At 37.7% G+C, this 23,217-nt stretch overlaps 1 protein-coding gene across 1 annotated transcript in view; it reads left to right on the forward strand.

The window, feature by feature from the left end:
* CFAP47 (cilia and flagella associated protein 47) overlaps window positions 1–23,217 on the forward strand; it is a 388,870-nt gene that overhangs the window by 28,774 nt on the left and 336,879 nt on the right. The window contains exon 6 of the mRNA XM_018043692.1: window positions 4,426–4,587. Coding sequence (XP_017899181.1) covers window positions 4,426–4,587 — 162 coding nt within the window. The remainder of the gene's footprint in view (window positions 1–4,425; window positions 4,588–23,217) is intronic.

Here is a 23,217-nt window from a genome sequence, read left to right on the forward strand (position 1 = left end):
AATACAGCCTGGCCATGAAAAAAAAAATTGACAGTATTACTTGTGCTTTTAACCATTTATATAATTTAACGATGCATCCAATGTACCCATGTGTGTATGAGAATGTAGTCTAATAACTAAAAGATAGCAGGGTCTCCTTCAGGAAGCAGTAATAAAATCAGATTGTAAGAAGAAAGTACATATTAACCATTATTTTCATAGTTTTCTATGGGCTTTTTAAAAAATTTTTCATAGTTTTCTATGGGATTCCTTGGTGGCTCAGTGGTAAAGAATCTGCCTGCCAGTCCAAGAGGCACTGGTTTGATCTCTGCATCAGGAAGATCCCCTGGAGAAGGAAATGGCAACCTACTCTAGTATTCTTTTTTTTCCCTACTCTAGTATTCTTGCCTGGAGAATTCCATGGACAGAGGAGCCTGGTGGGCTGCAGCCCATGGAATCACAAAGAGTCGGATACAACTTAGTAACTAAACATTTATTTGTTAGTATTTTTTTCACATTTAGCTTAGTATTATGTTGATTCAGTGACAGGGAAATTACCAGCAAAAACCAGAAGGGGAAAATGTTATCATTAGTGAGTATCAACAGAACCAATGTGAATTTATATTTGTTCTACATTTGGTGAGTTTAGAGCTTCTTGGTGAATATTTGAGAAACTGATTTAGGACAACTTATATTCATGATTTATAAATTTTTGTGAGTGTCTTGTGGTGTTCCAATGTAGTTTAAAATTCTATTTTATGTGCACATACTCATTTGTTTTTGTCATTTCTTCTTCCATATGTATTTGGGATGGTTCACGGCAAGACATACCATTAAATGATAAAAAATAAATAAATAAAACCAATAGCTTTAAATTTTGAAGAAAGAACAAGAAAATAATTATACCCAAATCATACTATTCCTACATAATTTAAATAAGTATCAAATTTAATTCTTCTCTTTCTGATTGACACAGTAAAAAAAAAAGACAACAAAATTTTCATGGGTTTGTTAAGGAAAACACTGTTGCACAACAGTAAAAACAAGGTAATTTTTCATGTTTATCCTTTCATACAATAGTGCTGACATAATAAGAGTAATGGTCAGAGCCTTAAATGTGTTTTTACAAAAAATAAAATATAGTAAAAACAAGAATATTATTCCTTAAGACCTAGACCTTTTTTTTCTTTTTTTTTTCATTGGAAAAGACCCTGATGCTAGAAAGATTGAGGGCAGGAGGAGAAGGGGACAACAGAGGATGAGATGGCTGGATGGCATCACCGAGTCAATGGACATGGGTGTGGGTGGACTCGGAGTTGGTGATGGACAGGGAGGCCTGGCTTGCTGCAGTTCATGGGGTCACAAAGAGTCAAACATGACTGAGCGACTGAACTGAACTGAATGGGGCCGGATGCCACGATCTTAGTTTTTTTTTTTTTTAATATTTAGTTTTAAATCAGCTTTTTCACTCTTCTTATTCACCCTCATCAAGACTTTCTTTAGTTCTTCTTCACTTCTGCCATTAGAGTGGTATCATTCGCATATCTGAGGTTGTTCATGTTTCTCCTACCTATCTTGTTTCCAGCCTAGCATTTCTCATAATGTGCTCAGCGTATAAGTTAAATAAACAGGATGACAACAGACAGCTCTATCGTACTCCTTTATCAATCCTGAACCAATCAGTTATTCCATACAGGGTTCTAATTGTTGCTTCTTGACCTCCATACAGGTTTCTCAGGAGACAGGTAAGGTAGTCTGGTATTCTCATCTCTTTAAGTGCTTTCCAGTTTGTTAATGATCCACACAGTCAAAGGCTTTGGCATAGTTGATGAAACAGAGGTAGACGGTTTTCTGGAATTCCCTTGCTTTCTCTGTGATCCAGCAAATGTTGGCAATTTGATCTCTGGTTCCTGTGCCTTTTCTAAACCCTGCTTGGATGTCTGGAAGTTCTTCATTCACATAATGCTGAAGCCTAGCATGCAAGATTTTAAGTATGCCCTTACTAGCATGGGAGATGAGTGCAATCATCCAATGATTTGAGCATTCTTTAGTACTACCCTTCTTGGGAATTGGGATGAGGATTGACCTCTTCCAGTCCTGCGGCCACTACTGAGTCTTTCAGAATTGCTGACATACTGAGTGCACCACTTTGATAGCATCAGTTTTAGAGTTTTGAATAGCTCTGCTGAAATTGCATTACATCCACTAGCTTTACTGACAGCAGTGCATCCTGTGACCCACTTGACTCCACACTCCAGAATGTATGGCTCTGGGTGACTTACCATACTTTTGTGGTTATCTAGTTCATTGAGATCTTTTTTGTGCAGTTCTTCCATGTTTTCTTTCCATTTCCTCTTGATCTCTTCCACTTCTACTAGGTCTCTAGTGTTTTTGGCCGTTATTGTGCACATCTTTGGATGAAATGTTCCCTTGATATTTCCAATTTTCCTGAAGAGATCTCTAGTCTTTCCCCTTCTGTTTTCCTCTATTTTTATGCACTATTCATTAAAGAAGTCCTTCTTATCTCTCCTTGCTGTGCTTTGGAACTCTGTGTTTAGTTGGGTATACCTTTCTTTCCCTTTCTCCCTTGCTTTTTACTTCTCTTCTTTCTTCAGCCTCCTCAGATAACCACTTTGCGCTCTTGCTTTTCTTTTTCTTTGTGATGGTTTTGCTTCCTCCTATATAGTATTACAGACCTCCACCCATAGTTCTTCAGGCACACTGTTTACTAAATCTAATGCCTTAAATCTATCTGTCACCCTACTGCATGTTCATAGGGGATTTAAGTTTTACCTGGCTGGCCTAGTGGTTTTCCCTGCTTTCTTTAGTTTAAGCCTGCTTTTTGCCATGAGAAACTGATTATCTGAGCCACAGTCAGCTCCAGGTTTTGTTTTTGCTGACTGTATACAGCTTCTCCATCTTTGGCTACAAAGAATATAATCAATTTGATTTCGATATTGACCATTTGGTGATGTCTATGTGTAAAGTTGTCTCTTGTGTTGTTGAAAAAAGGTATTTGCTCTGACCAGTGGATTCTCTTGGCAGAATTCAGTCAGCCTTTGCCCTGCTTCATTTTGAACTCCAAGGCCAAATTTGCCTGTTACTCCAGGTATCTCTTGACTTGCTACTTCTGTATTTCAATCCCCAATGATGAATAGAACATCTTTTGTTGGTGATAGTTCTAGGAGGGCTTCTAGGTCTTCCTAGAACTGATCAGCTTTAGCTTCTTTGGCATTAGTGGTAGGAGCATAGACTTGAATTACTGTGGTGCTGAATGACTTGCCTTGGAAACAAACCAAGATCATTCTGTCGTTTATGCACCCAAGTACTGCATTTTGGACTCTTTTGTTGTTTATGAGGGCTACTCCATTTTATTGTTACTAGCACTGTATTGAAGGGATATTGTTAAAATTTTGGTACCAGTTTTTTTTTTTTTATAGTATAAGGAATGCAGCATTGAACATCCTTATACACATTGCTTCTTGAAATCTTTGAAGTATATCTGAGGGAAATTACTAATAGTGAATTAACTGGTTTAGTGTCTGTACCTTTCAAATTTGATAATATATTATCTAACTGTTCCCCAAATTGTTGAATAATTTCACAGTCTAATTTAAAGAGGCTAAAAGATCCCAGAACTGTTCTGAAAGATTTATGTAAGAAGATTGTGATTTCTTGGTCCATTCTGACATATGATATGGCTTACAACTATAGAGCTATGTGTTTCAGTTATTTCCACCTGAAGCAAGCAAACACATAACTATTCTTCACCGTCAGCTACTGACCTATGTCTCCATTCTTCTTCAGAGCCAACTGCTTAGAAGGCTATACTTACTGTCTTCATCAATTCAATTGCCATTCAATTACATGTTATTGTAAAGTGTTTATGATATTTATCCGTTGCAATTTAATTTTTTAAAGCTTCAGTTTAAGTCAGTTTTGGGGGTGTTATAACTTTTCACAGAAAATATAATTTTTCTATGTGAAGCAAGAGTTCAAAGAACTCTTTCATGATGTTTCAGTTTGAACAGAAAATCCCCTTATGGAATACCTTTTAGTGTAACACTTGGGTCCATTTGCCATCCTCTCCTCAGATTCTTAAGTAATATGATATTCTATGCTGGGTACAGAAAATTTGTAGAGTGAATTCTACATATGTTACTAATTCTTAGTAAGTAACTAGAGATTAAATGAGATACCCTATGAAATAATTACCTCAAAGGGAGGGTAATAATAGGGATTCTGACCTACAGAATTATTCCTGAGATGTAAACAGCCTATCCACATCTTTTCCATCTACATTTTTTAAAAGAATTAAAAGTTTCAGTTTTTTTACTGAAACCACAGGTTTACTTACATTTTCACCTTAGATGTTGACCTGCTATACTATATCCCCTTTGCTTGTTTTCCTTCAATATCCTTTATAAACCTCTTTTTCTATTCAAGGTCTCAAGTTTTCCTGAAAGTAGAGTGCATGACAGATGGGATCTGGATGTTTCCCATGATGTTGATTGCTACTGAACCTGATGTGGATGGGGTCTTTGATATTGAAGGGGTTGGTTTATTTAAGGAATCTACTGTTGACTTCAGGCTGACAAGTCAGACAAGGTAATACATCAAGCATATGTGTGTAACTCGTTTTGTGAATGTAATTTATGCTGAACTGGGAAACAATTTAAGATGGAAAATTCTATTATGTCATCTTTTTCTGGTTAAGTCAGAGCAGTATTGCTTCTAGGAATCAAAGCTTTATATATTTCATATTTGTTATTTAAAACTTAGAAAATAAAATCTACAAAGTGAATACCAAAGAACAATAAGAACAAGTAAATAGATATTAAAATTTAGAATAATATTTCTATTTGTTTTTCAAAGAGTGTTTTAATGTATTTTTTCAAAGATAGATGGGAGGTTTCTCAGTAAATTTTAATGGTTTGGGGCTGTTAAGTAATTTAACTAGGTAGAGGTGATTAGGTAACCTACATTGAGATTCCATTTTCTGTATTATTCTGCTTAGTCACAGCTATCTTTGTTATACTTGTAATAACATAAGCAGCATGACAATAATACATTTACCTTTCTCAGAAGTAAAAAATATTTTTACAGCTTTTTTTGAGATATAACATACTTACCATAAAATTTACCCATTGTCAGTATACATTTCAATATTTTTAAAAAATATGCAGAATTTGCAATCATAGCCACATTCTAGGTTTCAAACTCATCCTTCAGTTTTCACTGCAGTCACTCAGTCATGTCCAACTCTTTGCAACCCCATGGACTGCAGCACGCCAGGCCTACCTGTCCATCACCAACTCCCAGAGTTTACTCAAATTCATGCCTATTGAGTCAGTAATGCCACCCAAGCAGCTCATCCTCTGTCATCCCCTTCTCCTCCCACCTTCAGTCTTTTCCAGCATCAAGGTCTTTTCAAATGAGTCAGTTCTTCACATCACATGGCCAAAGTATTGGAGTTTCAGCTTCAACATCATTCCTTCCAATGAATATTCAGGACTGATTTCCTTTAGGATGGACTGGTTGGATCTCCTTGCAGTCCAAGGGACTCTCAAGAGTCTTCTCCAACACCACGATTCAAAAGCATCAATTCTTCGGCACTCAGCTTTCTTTATAGTCCAACTCTCACATCAATACATGACTACTGGAAAAACCATCAGTTCAGTTCAGTCTCTCAGTAGTGTCCGACTCTTTGTAACCCCATGAATCACAGCACGCCAGACCTGCCTGTCCATCACCAACTCCCGAAGTTCACCCAAACTCATGTGCATCAAGTCGGTGATGCCATCCAGCCATCTCATCCTCTGTCGTCCCCTTCTCCTCCTGCGCCCAATCCCTCCCAGCATCAGGGTCTTTTCCAGTGAGTCAACTCTTCTCATGAGAAGGTCAAAGTATTGGAGTTTCAGACTCAGTATCAGTCCTTCCAATGAACACTCAAGACTGGTCTCCTTTAGGATGGACTGGTTGGATCCCCTTGCAGTCCAAGGGACTTTCAAGAGTCTTCTCCAATACCACAGTTCAAAAGCATCAATTCTTCAGTGCTCAGCTTTCCTCACAGTCCAACTCTCACATCCATACATGACCGCTGGAAAAACCATAGCCTTGACTAGATGGACCTTTCTTGGCAAAGTAATATCTCTGATTTTTAATATGCTATCTAGGTTGGGCATAACTTTCCTTCCAAGGAGTAAGCGTCTTTTAACTTCATGGCTGCATTCACCATCTGCAGTGATTCTGGAGCCAAAAAAATAAAGCCTGACATGCTTCCACTGTTTCCCCATGTATTTCCCATGAAGTGATGGGACCAGATGCCATGATTTTCATTTTCTGAATGTTGAGCTTTAAGCTAACTTTTTCATTCTCCTCTTTCACTTTCATCAAGAGGCTTTTTAGTTCCTCTTCACTTTCTGCCATAAGGGTGGTGTCATCTGCATATCTGAGGTGATTGATATGTCTCCCAGCAATCTTGATTCCAGCTTGTGTTTCTTCCAGTCCAGCGTTTCTCATGATGTACTCTGCATAGAAGTTAAATAAGCAGGGTGACAATATACAGCCTTGACATACTCCTTTTCCTATTTGGAACCAGTCTGTTGTTCCATGTCCAGTTCTAACTGTTGCTTCCTGACCTGCATATAGGTTTCTCAAGAGGCAGGTCAGGTGCTCTGGTATTCACATCTCTTTTAGAATTTTCCACAGTTTATTGTGATCCACACAGTCAAAGGCTTTGGCATAGTCAATAAAGCAGAAATAGATGTTTTTCTGGAACTCTTTCGCTTTTTCGATGATCCAGCGGATGTTGTCAATTTGATCTCTGGTTCCTCTGCCTTTTCTAAAACCATCTTGAACATCTGGAAGTTCATGTTCACATATTGCTGAAGCCTGGCTTGGAGAATTTTGAGCATTACTTTACTAGCGTGTGAGATGAGTGCTGTTGTGCAGTAGTTTGAGCATTCTTAGAGATTGCCATTTTTAGTGACTGGAATGAAAACTGACCTTTTCCAGTCCTGTGGCCACTGCTGAGTTTTCTAAATGTGCTGGCATATTGAGTGCAGCACTTTCACAGCATCATCTTTCAGGATTTGAAACAGCTCAACTGGAATTCCATCACCTCCACTAGCTTTGTTCGTAGTGATGCTTTCTAAGGCCCACTTGACTTCACATTCCAGGGTGTCTGGTTCTAGGTGAGTGATCACACCATCATTATTATCTGGGTCATAAAGATATTTTTTATACAGTTCTTCTGTGTATTCTTGCCACCTCTTCTTAATCTCTTCTGCTTCTGTTAGGTCTATACCATTTCTGTCCTTTATTGAGCCCATCTTTGCATGAAATGTTCCCTTGGCATCTCTAATTTTCTTGAAGAGATCTCTAGTCTTTCCCATTCTGTTGTTTTCCTCTATTTCTTTGCATTGTTCACTGAGGAAGGCTTTCTTATCTCTCTTTGCTATTCTTTGAAACTCTGCATTCACACAGGTATAACTTTCCTTTTCTCCTTTGCTTTTTGCTTCTCTTCTTTTCACAGCTATTTGTAAGGTCTCCTCAGACAGTCATTTTGCTTTTTTGCATTTCTTTTCCTTGGGGATGGTCTTGCTCCCTGTCTCCTGGAAATGTCACAAACCTCTGTCCATAGTTCATCAGGCACTCTGTCTATCAGATCTAATCCCTTGAATCTATTTCTCATGTCCACTGTCCAATCATAAGGGATTTGATTTAGGTCGCACCTGAATGGTCTAGTGGTTTTCCCTACTTTCTTCAGTTGAGGTCTGAATCTGGCAATAAGGAGTTCATGATCAAAGAGTTGGACAGTACTGAAGCAACTTAGTACTTAGTTGCTTCAGTACTGTCCAACTCTTTGTGACCCTATGGATTGTAGCCCACCAGTCTCCTCTGTCCATGGGATTCTCCAGGCAAGCATACCATAGTGGGTTTCTATGCCCTCCTCCAGAGGATCTTCCTGACCCAAGGATTGAACCCGCATCTCTTATGTCTGCTGCATTGACAGGTGGGTTCTTTACCACTAGTATGTCCATCTCCCTGCAAATTTCCCTCAAACCCCTTTTCAGTCAACCCCTACTCCCACCCCTCATCTCTGGCAACCGTTGATATGCTTTCTGTCTCTGTAACCTTGCCTTTTCTGGATATTTTATATAAATAGAATCATTCATTATGTACTAGATTTTTAGAATAGTTTTTATGCAGTTTTAGGTTTCCAAGAAAAGTGAGAGGAAGGCACAGAGATTTCTCAGTCACCCCCTGCCCCCACACGTGTGTAACCTCCCCCATTATCAACATCACTCACATAAATGGTACATTTTTTAATAAAGCTAGACCTACATTGACACATCATAACCATCCAAAGTTTGTAGTTTCCAATAAGACTAACTTTTGTTGTACATCCTATGAGTTTGGTCAAAAGTATGATGATATATGGGCTTCTCTGATGGCACAGTGGTAAGGAATCCACCTCCCAATGCAGGAGACTCAGGGTCAATCCCTGGGTCAGGAAGATCCCCTGGAGGAGGGCATGGCACCCCATTCCAGTATTCTTGCCTGGATAATTTCATGGGCATAGGAGCCTGATGGGTTACAATTCATGGGGTCGCAATGAGTCGGACACAACTGAGTGATGGAGCACACAAATGATGATATATATATATATATATATATGTCATTATAGTATCATGCAGAGAAAATTCTCTGCCCTAAAAATCCTCTTTGCTCTCCCTATTTATCTCTCTTACCCCACCCTTTGAAACCACGGATCTTTCTATTGTCTCTGTAGCTTTTTTACATAGTCTTTTACAAAATGTCGTGTTGTTGGAATTATATAGTATGCCAGTTCAGTTCGGTCACTTGGTTGTGTCCGACTCTTTGCAACGCCATGGACCGCAGCACACCAGGCCTCCCTGTCCATCACCAACTCCCAGAGCTTGCTTAAATTCATGTCTATTGAGTTGGTGATGCCATCTAACCATCTTTTCCTCTGTTGTCCCCTTCTCCTCCTGCCTTCAATCTTTCTCAGCATCAGGGTCTTTTCCAGTGAGTCAGCTTTTCCCATAAGGTGGCCGAAGTATTAGAGTTTCAGCTTCAGCATCAGTCCTTCCAATGAACACTCAGGACTGATCTCCTTTAGGATGGACTGGTTGGATCTCCTTGCAGTCTAAGGGACTCTCAAGGATCTTCTCCAACACCACAGTTCAAAAGCATCAATTCTTCAGTGCTCAGCTTTCTTTATAGTCCAACTCTCACATCTATACATGATCACTGGAAATACCAAGGAGCATGATTGCTGGATCCTATGGTAAGGGTGGGCTTCCCTGATAGCTCAGTTGTTAAAGAATCTGCCTGCAATGCGGGAGACCTGGGTTCAATCCCTGGGTTTGGGAAGATCCCCTGGAGAAGGGAAAGGCTACCCACTTCATTATTCTGGCCTGGAGAATTCCTGGACTGTATAGGAGTCACAAAGAGTGTGTTTGGTTTTATCAGAAATGGCCAAACTGCCTTCCAAAGTAGCTGTACCATTTTGCATCCCCACCAGTAATAAATGAGAGTTCCTGTTGCTCCACATTCTTCCTGGCACTCGGTGGTATTGGTGTTCTTGATTTCAGCCATTCTAACGAAAGTATAGTGGTACCTCACTGTAGGTAGTTTTAGTTTGCATTTCCCTGATGACATTTTCAAATGTTTACTTTCTATATCTTCTTTGGTAAGGTGTCTGATAAGATATTTTGCCCATTTTTAATTGGGTTATTTTTTTTCTTCTGAGTTTTTAGAGTTCTTTGTATATTTTGTATAATAATTATGAGTTTTATCTTTTGCAAGTATGTTCCCCCAGTCAGTGCTTGTCTTCTAATTCTCTTGATATTGTTCTTCTTTTAATGAAGTCTAGCTTATTATTTATTTCATGGAGACTGTGTCTGCTATTGTATCCAATAAGACACCACCATACCCAGGTCATATAAGTTTTCTCTTACATTATCTTCTTGGAGTTTTATAGTTTTTTTGTTTGTTTGTTTTACATTTAGGTTTATGGTCCATTTTAAGTTAGTATTTGTGAGACTTGTAAAGTATGTGTCTTGCTTATTATATTTTTTACATGCGGATGTCATTATTCCAGCACCATTTCTTGAAAATACTATCTTTGTTCCATTGTATTGCCTTTGATCCTTCATCAAAGATCAGTTGACTATATTTATAAGAGTTTCTTTCTGGGCTCTCTATTTGGATCTATTTATCTGTATGTCTATTCTTTAATAAATACCATATTATGTTAATTATGATAGCTTTATTGTAAGTCTTCAAGTCAGGTAGTATTAGTACTCCAACTTGGTTCTTGTTCTTCAATACTGAGCTGGCTATTCTGAGTCTTTTGCATCTCTATATAATCCATTTGCTGATATTCATAAATTAACTTCCTGGGATTTTGTTTGGGATTGCATAGAATCTACAGGTCAAATTGAGAAGGACTGCCATCTTGACAATATTCTTAGTGAATATATTCATGAATCTTCTTATTCATGAATATAACATATTTCCCCATTTATTTAGTTGTTACTTACTTTCATTTATCAGAGTTTTGTAGTTTTTCTCATATACATGGTGTACATATTAGCAAATTTATACCTAAGTATTTCATTTTAAGCGATGCTAATATAAATGATCTTGGTATTCAATTCCAAAATTTACTTGTTCATTGTTAATGTACAGAAAGCAATTGTATTTTGTACATTAATCTTATATCCTTCAACCTTGCTATAATTGCCTATCAGTTCCAGGGATTTTATTGTAGAGTCTTTGGTAATTTCTACATAGATGATCTGTCAGCTGCAAATAAAGACAGATTTATGTCTTTCTTCCCAACCTAAATATCTTTTATTTCCTTTTCTGGCTTTACTGCATTAACAAGGATTTGCATATGAGATTGAGAAGAAGTGATGGGAGGAGACATGTTTGCTTTTATGTGATCTTAGTGGCAAAGTTAGAAGTCTTACCATTAAATATGATCTTGACAGTAGGATTTTTGTAGACAGTTTTTAGCAAGTTGAGGAAGTATACCTCTATTCCTAATTAACTGATAGTTTTTATCATTAATGGGTGTTGGATTTTATCAAATGCTTTTTCTGTATCTATAGATATAATCATGTACTTTTTATTCTTTTTAAGTCTGCTGACATGATGAATTTCATTAATTGATTTTCAAATATTGAACCAACCCTGCATATCTGGGATAAATCATATTTGATCATGGTATATAACTCTTTTTATACTTTTTTTGATGCTATTATAATGAAATTATTTTATTTCTTTTTTCAGATAGTTCACTGTTTTCTTATTGTATGGAAAGCCAACTGATTTTTGTATGTGGATTTTGTGTCCTTCAATTTTATTGAATTCAGTTATTCTAACAATTTTTGGGTGGAGTCTTTCAGGCTTTCTATGTATAATGTTAGTTGGCTCAGTCATGTCCAATTCTTTGTGACCCCATGGACTGTAGCACATCAGGCTCCTCTGTCCATGGGAATCTCCAGGCAAGAATACTGGAGTGGGTTGCCATTTCCTTCTCTAGGAGATCTTCCCAACCCAGGGGTCAAACCCAGGTCTCCTGTGTTGCAGGCAGTTTCTATACTGTTAGAGATACCTGGAATTGTGTCATTAGCAAACAGTTTTACTTCTTCCTTTCTGATTTGGATATCTTTTATTTATTTTTCTTGCTTAATTGCTCTGGCTCAGACTTCCAGTACTATGTTGAATAGAAGTGGTGAGAATGAGCACCCTTGTCTTGTTCCTGATCTTAGAGGAAAAGTTTTCAGCCTTTCAACATTAAGTATAATGTTAGTTGTGGGCTTGTCATATATGGCCTTTATTATGTTGAGTCACATTCCTTCTAAGTCAGTTTTGTTGAGAGTTTTTATCATGAAAGGATTTTAAATTTTGTCAAATGGTTTTTCTGTAGCTGTTGAAAGTATCATATGATTTTTATCTTTCGCTGTATTAATGTGGTATATCACATTTACTGATTTGTATATGTTGAACTATCTTTGCATCCCAGGGATAAATCCCACTTCATTTTGGTGTATGAGACTTCTAATGTACTATTGAATTAAGTTTCCTAGTATTTTATTGAGAATTTTCACACCTATATTCATTAGGTCCCTGGAGGAGGAAATGGCAGCCCTCTCCAGTATTCTTGCCTGGAGAATCTCATGGACAGAGGAGCCTGATGGACTACAGTCCATAGGGTCACAAAGAGTCGGAAATGACTGAAGCGACTTAGCATGCACACACACACACATTCATCAGGTATATTGGCTTGAATGTTTCTTTCCTTGAAATGTCTTCATCTGCCATTGGCATGTGGATATTGCTGACCTCATAAAATGAGCTTAGGAGTGTCCCCTCCTCTCCAACTGTTTTGGAAAGTTTAAGAAAGATTAACATTCATTCTTTTAAAAATACTTGGTACAGTTCACTGATGAAACCATCTTGTCCTGGGCTTATTTGTTCGGAGCTAGTAGATTACTGATCCAATCTCCTTACTTATTGTGTTGCTGTCTTCTCATTTGAAGTAGTAGTCACCTCCTCCAGTTTTTGCTGACTGTCTTCAGGAGTTAAATACCTTCTTTCTGTCCTACTTGAGATTCCAAGGATTTCTCAGACCTTTTCTCTGTGTATTCCTGTTCCACACCTCTTCCTCTTGTCTCATGGCAGAATACTAAAGCTTGTATGCCTTCTCTTGATCTTGTCAAGCCAGTTCTAATGCTGACAAGCCTCCCTTTTGCTTTTCCTAAAGCAATGCTAAATGTTCAACATTATGGTTTCCTACAACCCCTCAGAGTTGGGCCTGCTTTCTACAGATGCTCACTAGCCATCTGCAAAGGCTCAGTATTGCTGCTCTTGGGAACTCAGACCAGCCACAGGATGAGGGTGTGTGGGAGTAGGGTACCCAGAGTGTTGGGGATACTTATAGACAAGCTGGGGGAAGTACAGTAAAGAAGTTTCCATTGTCTCATTGGTGGGCCTTCTGGATAGAGTATGTGATATAGTTAGTAGGTGCCATGTCCATTTAGTGACCTCTAAGAGCCCTATTCTTTGCTCTTCCAGCCACTCCCCAGCGAAGTACTCATTTACAGTCTCACTTTCCTCCGTAGGAGAAATCACAAGCTGAGAAGTTCTCTCTGGGCACTGAGCTGTGGCACTCTGGGGGAAGGCTCACACTCCTAAAGTGACATTGTTTTGCTTACTCTATGCAATGTGTCCAGTTTGAATTTTTTTGTTAGTTTTGTTCCAACGGCGTGCTGGGACCTCTCCCCTGGACTCCTGGACTTCTACAAAGACTCTCTGTCTGTCCACTGGTAATTGTCTAAACCAGTGCTCTCCAGGGACAGTTCCAGGACCATGGCCAAGAATGGCTGGAATTGGTTCACAGGCTACTTTAGGGTCTACAGCCAGAATTGAGTTCCATATGCCTGTCACCCTACACAGGGATGTGTGAATCCTCCCAGGTCCTTGGGCATATGGCACTGATGACATAACCAAAGCCAAATTGAGCTATGACTAAGTCCTTCAGGGTATGGAGCTGTTTGCCATAGCCACAGTTAGCAAGTCAGCCACCTGGTTGTGGGCCTGCATTATCAAAATGGCTCCCCTCATTCTTAGACTGAACCAGAGTTTCATAATCTCCTACCTAGGTACTTTTGTCCATGGATGGATGTGAAATTATTCTTGTTGTGGAGGATATGGGTGAGGAACATCTTATTCAGTCATCTTGCTGAGTTCACTCCTGTTTTGATCTTTATTTTCTAGTTTCTTGAAGTGGGAGTTTAGATTACTAATTGGAGATCTTTTCTTTATTCTGTTGTAAATATTTTTTTGTGATAAATTTCCCTGTGGGTACTACTTTAGTTGCATTTCACAAACTTTGATCGGTTGTATGTTCATATTCATTTGGTTCTAAATGTATATTTTTATTTCCTTTGAGAGTCCTCATTTGACCTCTGGGTTATTTGGTAGAGTACTGTTTTATTTACAACTGTTTTAGAGGATTTCTGTTGTCTTTCCATTATTGACTTCTAGTTTGATTCTATTCTGGTCACAGAACATACTCCATAAATTCATTTTATATTTATTGAAAAGAATAGATATTATTCTTTTGTCAGCTGGAGTGTTCTACACATATCTGTTACAGCCTGTTGGTTGATCATATTTTTTAATTCCTTTGTTTCCTCACTGATTTTCTGTCCCATTGTTTTCTAAATTGATGAGAGGAGTATTTAAACCCCAGGACATAATTGTGCATTTATTTATTTCTCTTTTAAATTATGTTTTTGCTACATATATTTATGAAGTTCTGATATTTAGTACATGAAAATATAGGATTCTTGTGTCATTTTGTCATATTTACTCTTTGTCATTATATATCTCTTTTTGTCTGATACATATATTAGCTTTGAAGTCTAAACTTAATCTGATATTTATATAGGTACTCCTGTTTTACTCTTGCTTTTTATAAAAATTAATATTTTCATGGTATAATGCTTTTCATACTTTTATTTTCAGTCTACCTATATCACTAAAGGTGAAGTGTAGTTTTTACATACAGCATATAATTTGATCATCCTTTTAAATTAACTTGACTTCCATTGGTGTACATTTACATCAATAGCATTTAAAGTAAGGACTGATATATTAGGTTTATTTCTACAATTTCATTGTTCATTTTATTTGTTCATTTTGTTTCTTTTATCTGTTTTCCTTTTCTTGCCTTTGTATTGGTAAATTGAACTGATTTTAAAATCCATTGTTATTTATCTATAGTATTTTTAAATACATATCACTGTATAGTTTGTGTTTAATAATTACCTTTTTATAATATTCATATGCAACATAGCACAGTCTATTGCTATAGACATTTTGCTACAATAAGGGTAGAAACTTCATTTATATCGGTTCCTTTATTCCTCTCAATTTTTAAATGTAAAATCATGACATAAATTGAGTACCATGAATGATGATGCTATAATCTTTGCTTCAGTTGTAAGATATTATAAAAACTCATCAAAAGAACGATAGTCCATTATGTGCTGTGCTGTGCTTAGTCACTCAGTTGTGTCCGACTCTTTCAACCCCATGGAATTGTAGTCCCCCAGACTTTCAGTGGTCATGTATGGATGTGAGAGTTGGACTGGGAATAAAGCTGAGTGCTGAAGAATTGATGCTTTTGAACTGTGGTGTTGGAGAAGACTCTTGAGAGTCCCTTGGACTGCAAGGAGATCCAACCAGACCATTCTGAAAGAGATCAGCCCTGGGATTTCTTTGGAGGGAATAACACTAAAGCTGAAACTCTAGTACTTTGGCTACCTCATGCGAAGAGTTGACTCATTGGAAAAGACTCTGATGCTGGGAGGGATTGGAGGCAGGAGGAGAAGGGGACGACAGAGGATGAGATGGCTGAATGGCATCACTGACTCAATGGACGTGAGTCTGAGTGAACTCTGGGAGTTGGTGATGGACAGGGAGGCCTGGCGTGCTGCGATTCTTGGGGTCACAAAGAGTCGGACACGACTGAGTGACTGAACTGAACTGAGGCTCCTCTGTCCATGGGGGTTCTCCAGACAAGAATATTGGAGTGGGTTGCCATGCTCTCCTCCAGGGGATCTTCCCAACCCAGGGATCAAACCCAGGTCTCCTGCACTGCAGGCAGATTCTTTACTGTTTGAGCCATTAGGGAAGCCCATACCTACCTCTATTTTTATCCATTCCTTTGTTGTTCCTTCCTCCTGAAACCTCAGCCTCCTCTTGTTCTAATTTCTTTTTTGTTAAGGAACTTCCTTGAGCTCTTTTTAAAGATTAGCTCTGCTGCTGCTGCTAAGTCACTAGTGACACATTATTTTAGCTTTCCTTAATCTGAGATTGCTGCTACTGCTACTGCTGCTAAGTTGCTTCAGTCGTGTCCGACTCTGTGCGACCCCATAGACGGCAGCCCACCAGGTGCCCCCATCCCTGGGATTCTCCAGGCAAGAACACTGGAGTGGATTGCCATTTCCTTCTCCAATAATCTGAGATTATTCCTTTATTATGGAAGAATACTTTTACTTGATATAGAATTCATGATTCAGAGTTCTTTTCCTTCATCTCTTGAAAAAATATACCACTTCCTTATGGCTTGCTTGGTTCCAAGGAGAAATGTGCTGTCATTTGAACTGTTGCTTCCCTATAGGTAACATTTTATTTCTTCCTAGTTTCTTTCAGGATGTTTTACTTAATTTTAGTCTTGAGAGTTTAATTATGATGAGTTTTGTCATATAATATCTACTGTCATTACTGGTCTGAGTTCAATGAAGACAGGAACTCAGACTACCCTAGTCAGTCCCAGATATATAAGGGATACTTGATAAAATGCCCTGAAAGAATGAAAACCCCCAGGCACTTTGGTTATCATTGAATGTAAATTTACTTTAAAGTACACTTGGAGATAAAACAGAAGCTTGGTGTATTTCTTAGGTTTCTGGGATTTAATGGCACATAGGTTATATCCTGTTTCTTTTGGATTACCTTTTAAAACTCTTTAAAAACATTTTTAAAAATTCATTCAGAGTTATTTAAAGTTATTTGTACCCTTATGTACTACATAAAATTCTCATATCAATATATTTGGTATCTTTCCATAGTAAGTTGTTCATTGTAATAAAAAATTTTAATGAGTTGATCAGCTCCAAATAAACACAGTTATGGGCATCATTGGAGCTCTGCTCTTTTAATAACTTATTAATTATCCTTAACTAATTGGCCTATAAAACTTTCTGAGTTGGTCAATTTTAAAATATTCCCTGTGCAATCAGAAGTACAAAAATTAATATCTGTTTATTGGCAGGCAGGAAATTTTAATATAATACCTGTTTACTTTGAGAAAGCTGCTCTTGAGCAGGAAATCAATATTCATTCATCCAGTTATATTTTTTTTTCTTTTGATATTTGCTTGGCATTTGTCTTTGGTACCTGTGACTCTGATAAAGTTTTAAGTTTAAAGTTAAAATTCCTTTATTCAGTTTTGTTTGTGTATTTGCCTACACATTTGGGCTTTGTCCGTGGTGTTTGCTACTACAAATCTGCTTGACATAATCTGAAACACATTTCCCAAATAGGTGAAAATTAACTAAAGGGATGCAATGTAGATGCTACCAAAAATATGAGACAGTGAACAGATTTCATAACCTGTATGAGCCTTTAGTGAGTTAAATTATCTTTCTTCTTTCTTGTTTGTTGTTGTTATTGTCGTTCAGTTGCTCAGATGTGTCCATCTCTTTGCGACTTCAATGAACGGCAGCACCCCAGACATCCCTGTCCTTCACTATCTCCTGGAGTTTGCTCAAATTTACGCCCCTTGAGTCGATAATGCCATCCAACCGTCTCATCCTCTGTTGTCCCCTTCTCCTCCTGCCTTCAGTCTTTCCCAGCATCAGGGTCTTTTCCAATGGAGTCAGCTCTTTGCATCAGGTGTCCAAAGTATTGGAGCTTCACCTTCAACATCAGTCCTTCCAATGAACATTCAGGGTTGATTTCCTTTAGGACTGATGGGTTTAATCTCCTTGCTGTCCAAGGGACTGTCAAGAATCTTCTCCAGCACCACAGTTCAAAAGCATCAGCTCTTCAACACTCAGCCTTCTTTCTTACATGACTACTGCAAAAAACCATAGCTTTGACTATACAGACCTTTGTAGGCAAAGTAATGTCTCTGCTTTTTAAAGACAGTCTAGGTTTGTCATCGGAGAAGGCAATAGCAACCCACTCCAGTACTCTTGCCTGGAAAATCCCATGGACAGAGGAGCCTGGTAGGCTGCAGTCCATGGGGTTGCAAAGAGTCAGACACGACTGAACGACTTCACTTTCACTTTTCACTTTCATGCACTGGAGAAGGAAATGGCAACCCACTCCAGTGTTCTTGCCTGGAGAATCCCAGGGAAGGCGGAGCCTGGTGGGCTACTGTCTCTGGGGTCGCACAGAGTTGGACACGACTGAAGCGACTTAGCAACAGCAGCAGCAGCAGGTTTGTCATAGCTTTTCTTCCAAGGAGCAAGCTTCTTTTAATTCTATTGCTGCAGTCACCATTTGCAGTGATTTCAGAGCCCTAAAAAAAACAGTCTATCAGTATTTTCATTTTTTCCCTATCTATTTGCCTTGAAGTGATGGGTCCAGATGCCATGATCTTCATTTTTTGAATATTGAGTTTTAAGCCAGCTTTTTCACTCTCCTCTTTCCCCTTCATCAAGAGGCTATTTAGTTTTTCTTCACTTTCTGCCATCAGGGTGTTGTCTTCTGCATGTCTAAGGTTATTGATGTTTCTCCCAGCAGTCTTGATTCTAGCTTGTCCTTCATCCATCCTGGCAATTTGCATGATTTTCTCTGCATATAAGTTAAATAAGCAGGGTAACACCTTGACATACTCCTTTCCTAATTTTGAACCAGTCCATTTTTCCATGTCTGGTTCTAACTGTTGACCTGAATACAGGTTTCTTAAGAGACAAGTAAGGTGGTCTGATATTCCCATCTCTTTCAGAATTTTCCAAGTTTGTTGTGATCCACACAGTCAAAGGCTTTGGTGTAGTCAATGAAGCAGAAGTAGATGTTTGTCTGGAATTACCTTGCTTTTTCTATGATCCAATGGATGTTGGTAATTTGATCTCTGGTTCCTCTGCCTTTTCTAAATCCAGCTTGTACATCTGGAAGTTCTCAGTTCACATACTGTTAAAGCCTAGCTTGAAGGATTTTGAGCATTACCTTGCTAGCATGTGAAATGAGTTCAGTTGTGTAGTAGTTTGAACATTCTTTGGCATTGCCCTTCTTTGGATTGGAATAAAAACTGACCTTTTCCAGTCTTGTGGCCACTGCTGAGTCTTCCAAATTTGCTGGCATATCGATTGTGACACTTTAACAGCATCATCTTTGAAATAGCTCACCTGGATTTCCATCACCTCCACTAGCTGTATTTATAGTAATGCTTCCTAAGGCTCAGTTGACTTCACACTCCTGGATATCTGGTTCTAGGTGAGTTGATCACACCATCATGGTTATCTGGGTCATTAAGACCTTTTTGTACTGTTCTTTTGTGTATTCTGGCCACCTCTTCTTAATCTCTTCTGCTTCTGTTAGGTCTTTGCTACTTGAGATCTCTAGTCTTTCCCATTCTGTTGTTTTCCTCTATTTCTTTGCATTGTTCACTTAAGAAGGCTTTCTTATCTCTCCTTGCTATTCTTTGGAACTCTGCATTCAGCTGGGTATATCTTTCCTTTTCTCCTTTGTGTTTTGCTTATCTTCTTTTCCCAGCCATTTGTAAGGCCTCCTCAGACAACCATTTTTCCTTGTTGCATTTCTTTTTCTTGGGGAAGGTTTTGTTCACCACTTCCTAGACAATGTTATTAAACTCTGTCCATAGTTCTTCAGGCATTCTGTCTGTCAGATCTTATCCCTTGACTCTAGTTGTCACTTCTACTGTATATCATATCAGATTTTATTTAGGTCATACCTGAATGGTCTAGTGGGTTTTCCTACTTTCTTCAATTTAAGTCTGAATTTGGTAATAAGGAATTCATGATCTGAGCCACAGTCAGTTCCCAGTCTTGTTTTTGTTGACTATATAGAATTTCTCCATCATCAGCTGCAAAGAATATAATCATATTTTGGTATGGACCATCTGGTGATGTCTATGTGTAGAGTCTTCTCTTGTATTATTGGAAGAGGCTGTTTGCTATGACCAGTGTGTTCTCTTGGCAAAACTCTGTTAGGCTTTGCTATGCTTCATTTTGTAATCCAAGGCCAAACTTGCCTGTTACTCCAGGTATCTCTTGACTTCTTACTTTTGCATTCCAGTCCCCTATGATGAAAAGAACATCTTTTGGGGGGCCTTTAATGAGTAAAATTTTGTTTCTTCTTTCTTGTTTGTGGAAAATATATAATCCATAGAGTTCATAGTATCTGAACCATTCTATTCTCTCCTTGTTGATTTTTTATAATTTTATCCTGCATTTAATTTAATGAAAATGCAGGAACTATAGCATTTGAATTCAAGATAACATAAATTCCATCCTTCATTGCCTCGTGTGATTGCTCTGGACAGATACAATTATATAACTTAGTCATTAGTTATAAGATATTATAATTTAAAAATCAGAAAATTTTGGATGATACTCATAAAGGAAAACACTCAATAAAGATGTAAAATGAAATGTGTGAGTTTTCTAGAAGAATTTCTCATCAGGATTATTACTATCTAAATTGAAAGGTAAATCATTTTCATAAATGTACTTTGTCTCTAAATCTAATTGTAAGCTATGCCTTCATTTAGATAGTTGGAGACATAGGCCGAGGCCCTTGTTTACCATCAGAAGAAAGGATGAACAGGAACATGTTATATCCTATTGAATATCCACTTTAATTCAGAAACCAGTATGATTCATTCTTCCACTGTCTTGGGTAATGTCATCCTAGGTTGTGTATACTATGACCATAATAATGTTAATATTTTACACATGTGCTCAGCCTGATATTTTTCCACAATAAAAGGTCAGGATTATATCTATGTCTCACTTAGCCTTTTCAAGAAAAAAAAATTATGAGCTTAGTCCTTACTTTCTTGGTTCCCCTACATTTAGTTAATTCTTCTCCATCCATTTGCAATGGATTTAGATCATTTCCTTATGCCTTGACCTGACCTTTGGAAAAATATAAGATAACTGCAAAGTCAATTTCTTCAGACTACTTTTCAGTTTATTTTTGTGTCTTTATGGGGTATCTTGATTTCTAAAGGTATTTGACATAATTTTTTATGAATACAAGCAGAAAACATATGACATATATTTCACTCCCTAACACAATAAAATTTGTTCCCTAATGCCCTTGTATTTTTCTATAAGAAAAAAAAAGGCAATAATGGCAGTGTATTTGTATAGAGGAAGCAAAAGAGAAACAACCATTCTGCTTCATTACAGTTATCTGCATTCATTTTTAATTAACATTACAAATGTTCTCTTAGATACTTTCTTTAAAATTAAAGTATCCAGTATCTTTCATTCTGATATATTTCTGCAAGCATTAAGTTGTAAGAGAGTCTCAACAGAAATGTGAAATATACCTACTTCTTTAGGTTTCAGTATATTTTCCTGGTAGATGAATGCATTTATCATAAGTAATTGTATTTTTCAAGAGCACTCACAATATGAAATACATTTTGATTCTTATGTTCTGAGGTCTGACAACCTTCTTATACTGAGTAAATGACTTAAAGTTACTGAGAAACCTAAAAATGTCAAAATAATATATATATTTTTAATGTATAGCTTTTGATTTTGTTCAATTTTGGTTTTGAGGATATAATAATTAACACCTTATACTATGAACACAGGAGGTTTTCTTTTTTTGAGATTTAACAGAAAATTCTACAGGTTTGGGTTACATTTCTGTTATAGCTTTATGATTGAGGTTCCCTTAGGAGGCTGCAGTCACATGTTGGCAATATCCAAAGCCATCTTAAGGTTTGATTGAGCTAGCTCATCAAAATGGTTAACAAAACTAGAAGTTAATGCTACTTATTATCTATTAGTGAAGCTGTTATTGGCTAATGGTGCCTACATGCAGTCTCTATGTAATGTGTGTCTCAAGTAGTTTAATTTTATATACAGTGACTGGTTTCCCACAGTGTGTAGTCCAAAAGAACTACGGAGCATTTTCTGATAAAGAACTAGAATTTATGCAGCTTTATTTAGCTACTTTCTATTGGCTACAGGAGAATCACTGTGTTGATTTGGATAGTGAAAGGGACTACCAGTCAGTCAGTTCAGTCACTCAGTCGTGTCCGACTCTTTGTGACTCCATGGACTGCAGCACGCCAGGCTTCCCTGTCCATCACCAACTCTTGGAAACTCATGTCCATCAAGTCAGTGATGCCATCCAACCATCTCATCCTTTGTCGTCCCCTTCTCCTCCTGCCTTCAATCTTTCCCAGCATTTTGGGGGATAATTGAAAACTAGCCCATGCCAGTTCTGTCTTTAAATTCGTTTTAGTTGTCCCAATGCTGTACTATACTCCTGAATATATCCACTCAATGTTCCATCCCTGGGGGGCTATACCTAAGTAGGTATTAGAAATCTCAGGTCATCCAGATGACCCTTGAAACTTGGGGGAGTGATGTGAGACAGACTGACCTAATCATATTTGGTACTTGACCAGCTTCCCCACAAACCAACTCAATGCTCAACATCTCCTTTTTCTCTCTCATTAAGTGTAAATTAAGTTCTGAAGAGAAATGACTCTGTGCCCTGGTGACTACACATTTTTCTTATTTGCTGGGCATGAGGAGAAGGGAAAAGAGAAGAACAAAAAGCGTGACAAACAATGAGATGGTGGCTATTCTATCTTCTAAATTAAATGATCTCTAAAATGTAAGGCCCGCGGGAGAGGAGGAAAGAGAAAAAGGCTCAAAGAAGACTATTTTAAGGAGTACATGTCACTTTGTGTTTTCCTTATTTAAAGGACCAGAGTTTGTCTAGGGATAATTTAAGTATGATGATTCATACCTAAAATTTGCATTTTAAATACTTTGCATCCTCTGAAGAGTTAGGATAGACACATGATAGAGTTCAAAGTATCAGAACAGCTTATCTATTATTCTTAATGATCTTGTAATCTTAAAAACTAAAAATAATGTGTTTCTAGTAAAAAGCTGTGTTTAGTCTGGGAGAGTAATGAGCCCAGTTTGGTGATTATTCATGATCATCATATTTTTCTTATTCCTTTGTTTGCCTTGCCAAAGAACAACACAGTAAACACAATAGTAAATACACAATAGTAAATATTTGCTTCATTCCTACTAAATATTTAGCAGAGTAACATTATTTAATTTTCATACAACTACTTAGATATCACTGTCTCCAATTTACCAAAGACACACACACTGTGTCTCCAGTTTACCAAAGACACACACACTCACACACACACACACACACACACACACACACATCTTTATGCAATCACGTCAAAGAATGGGTAGTATGTAGTGGGCACAGTGTCCATTTAGATAAGATACCCCAGATCCTGTCTCCCCTTCTCCAATCCCAACTCAACAGAAAATCTTTGGTCACATACCTGTCCCAGCTTGGAGTCCTGTAAACCTCAGATTCAGGCCATTCTGAATGGTGATAGGCTAAAGAATATGTCAGACCCCTGAGCTGTAT

Source organism: Capra hircus (assembly GCF_001704415.2).
Source record: "Capra hircus breed San Clemente chromosome X unlocalized genomic scaffold, ASM170441v1, whole genome shotgun sequence".
Taxonomy (NCBI): Eukaryota; Metazoa; Chordata; class Mammalia; order Artiodactyla; family Bovidae; genus Capra; species Capra hircus.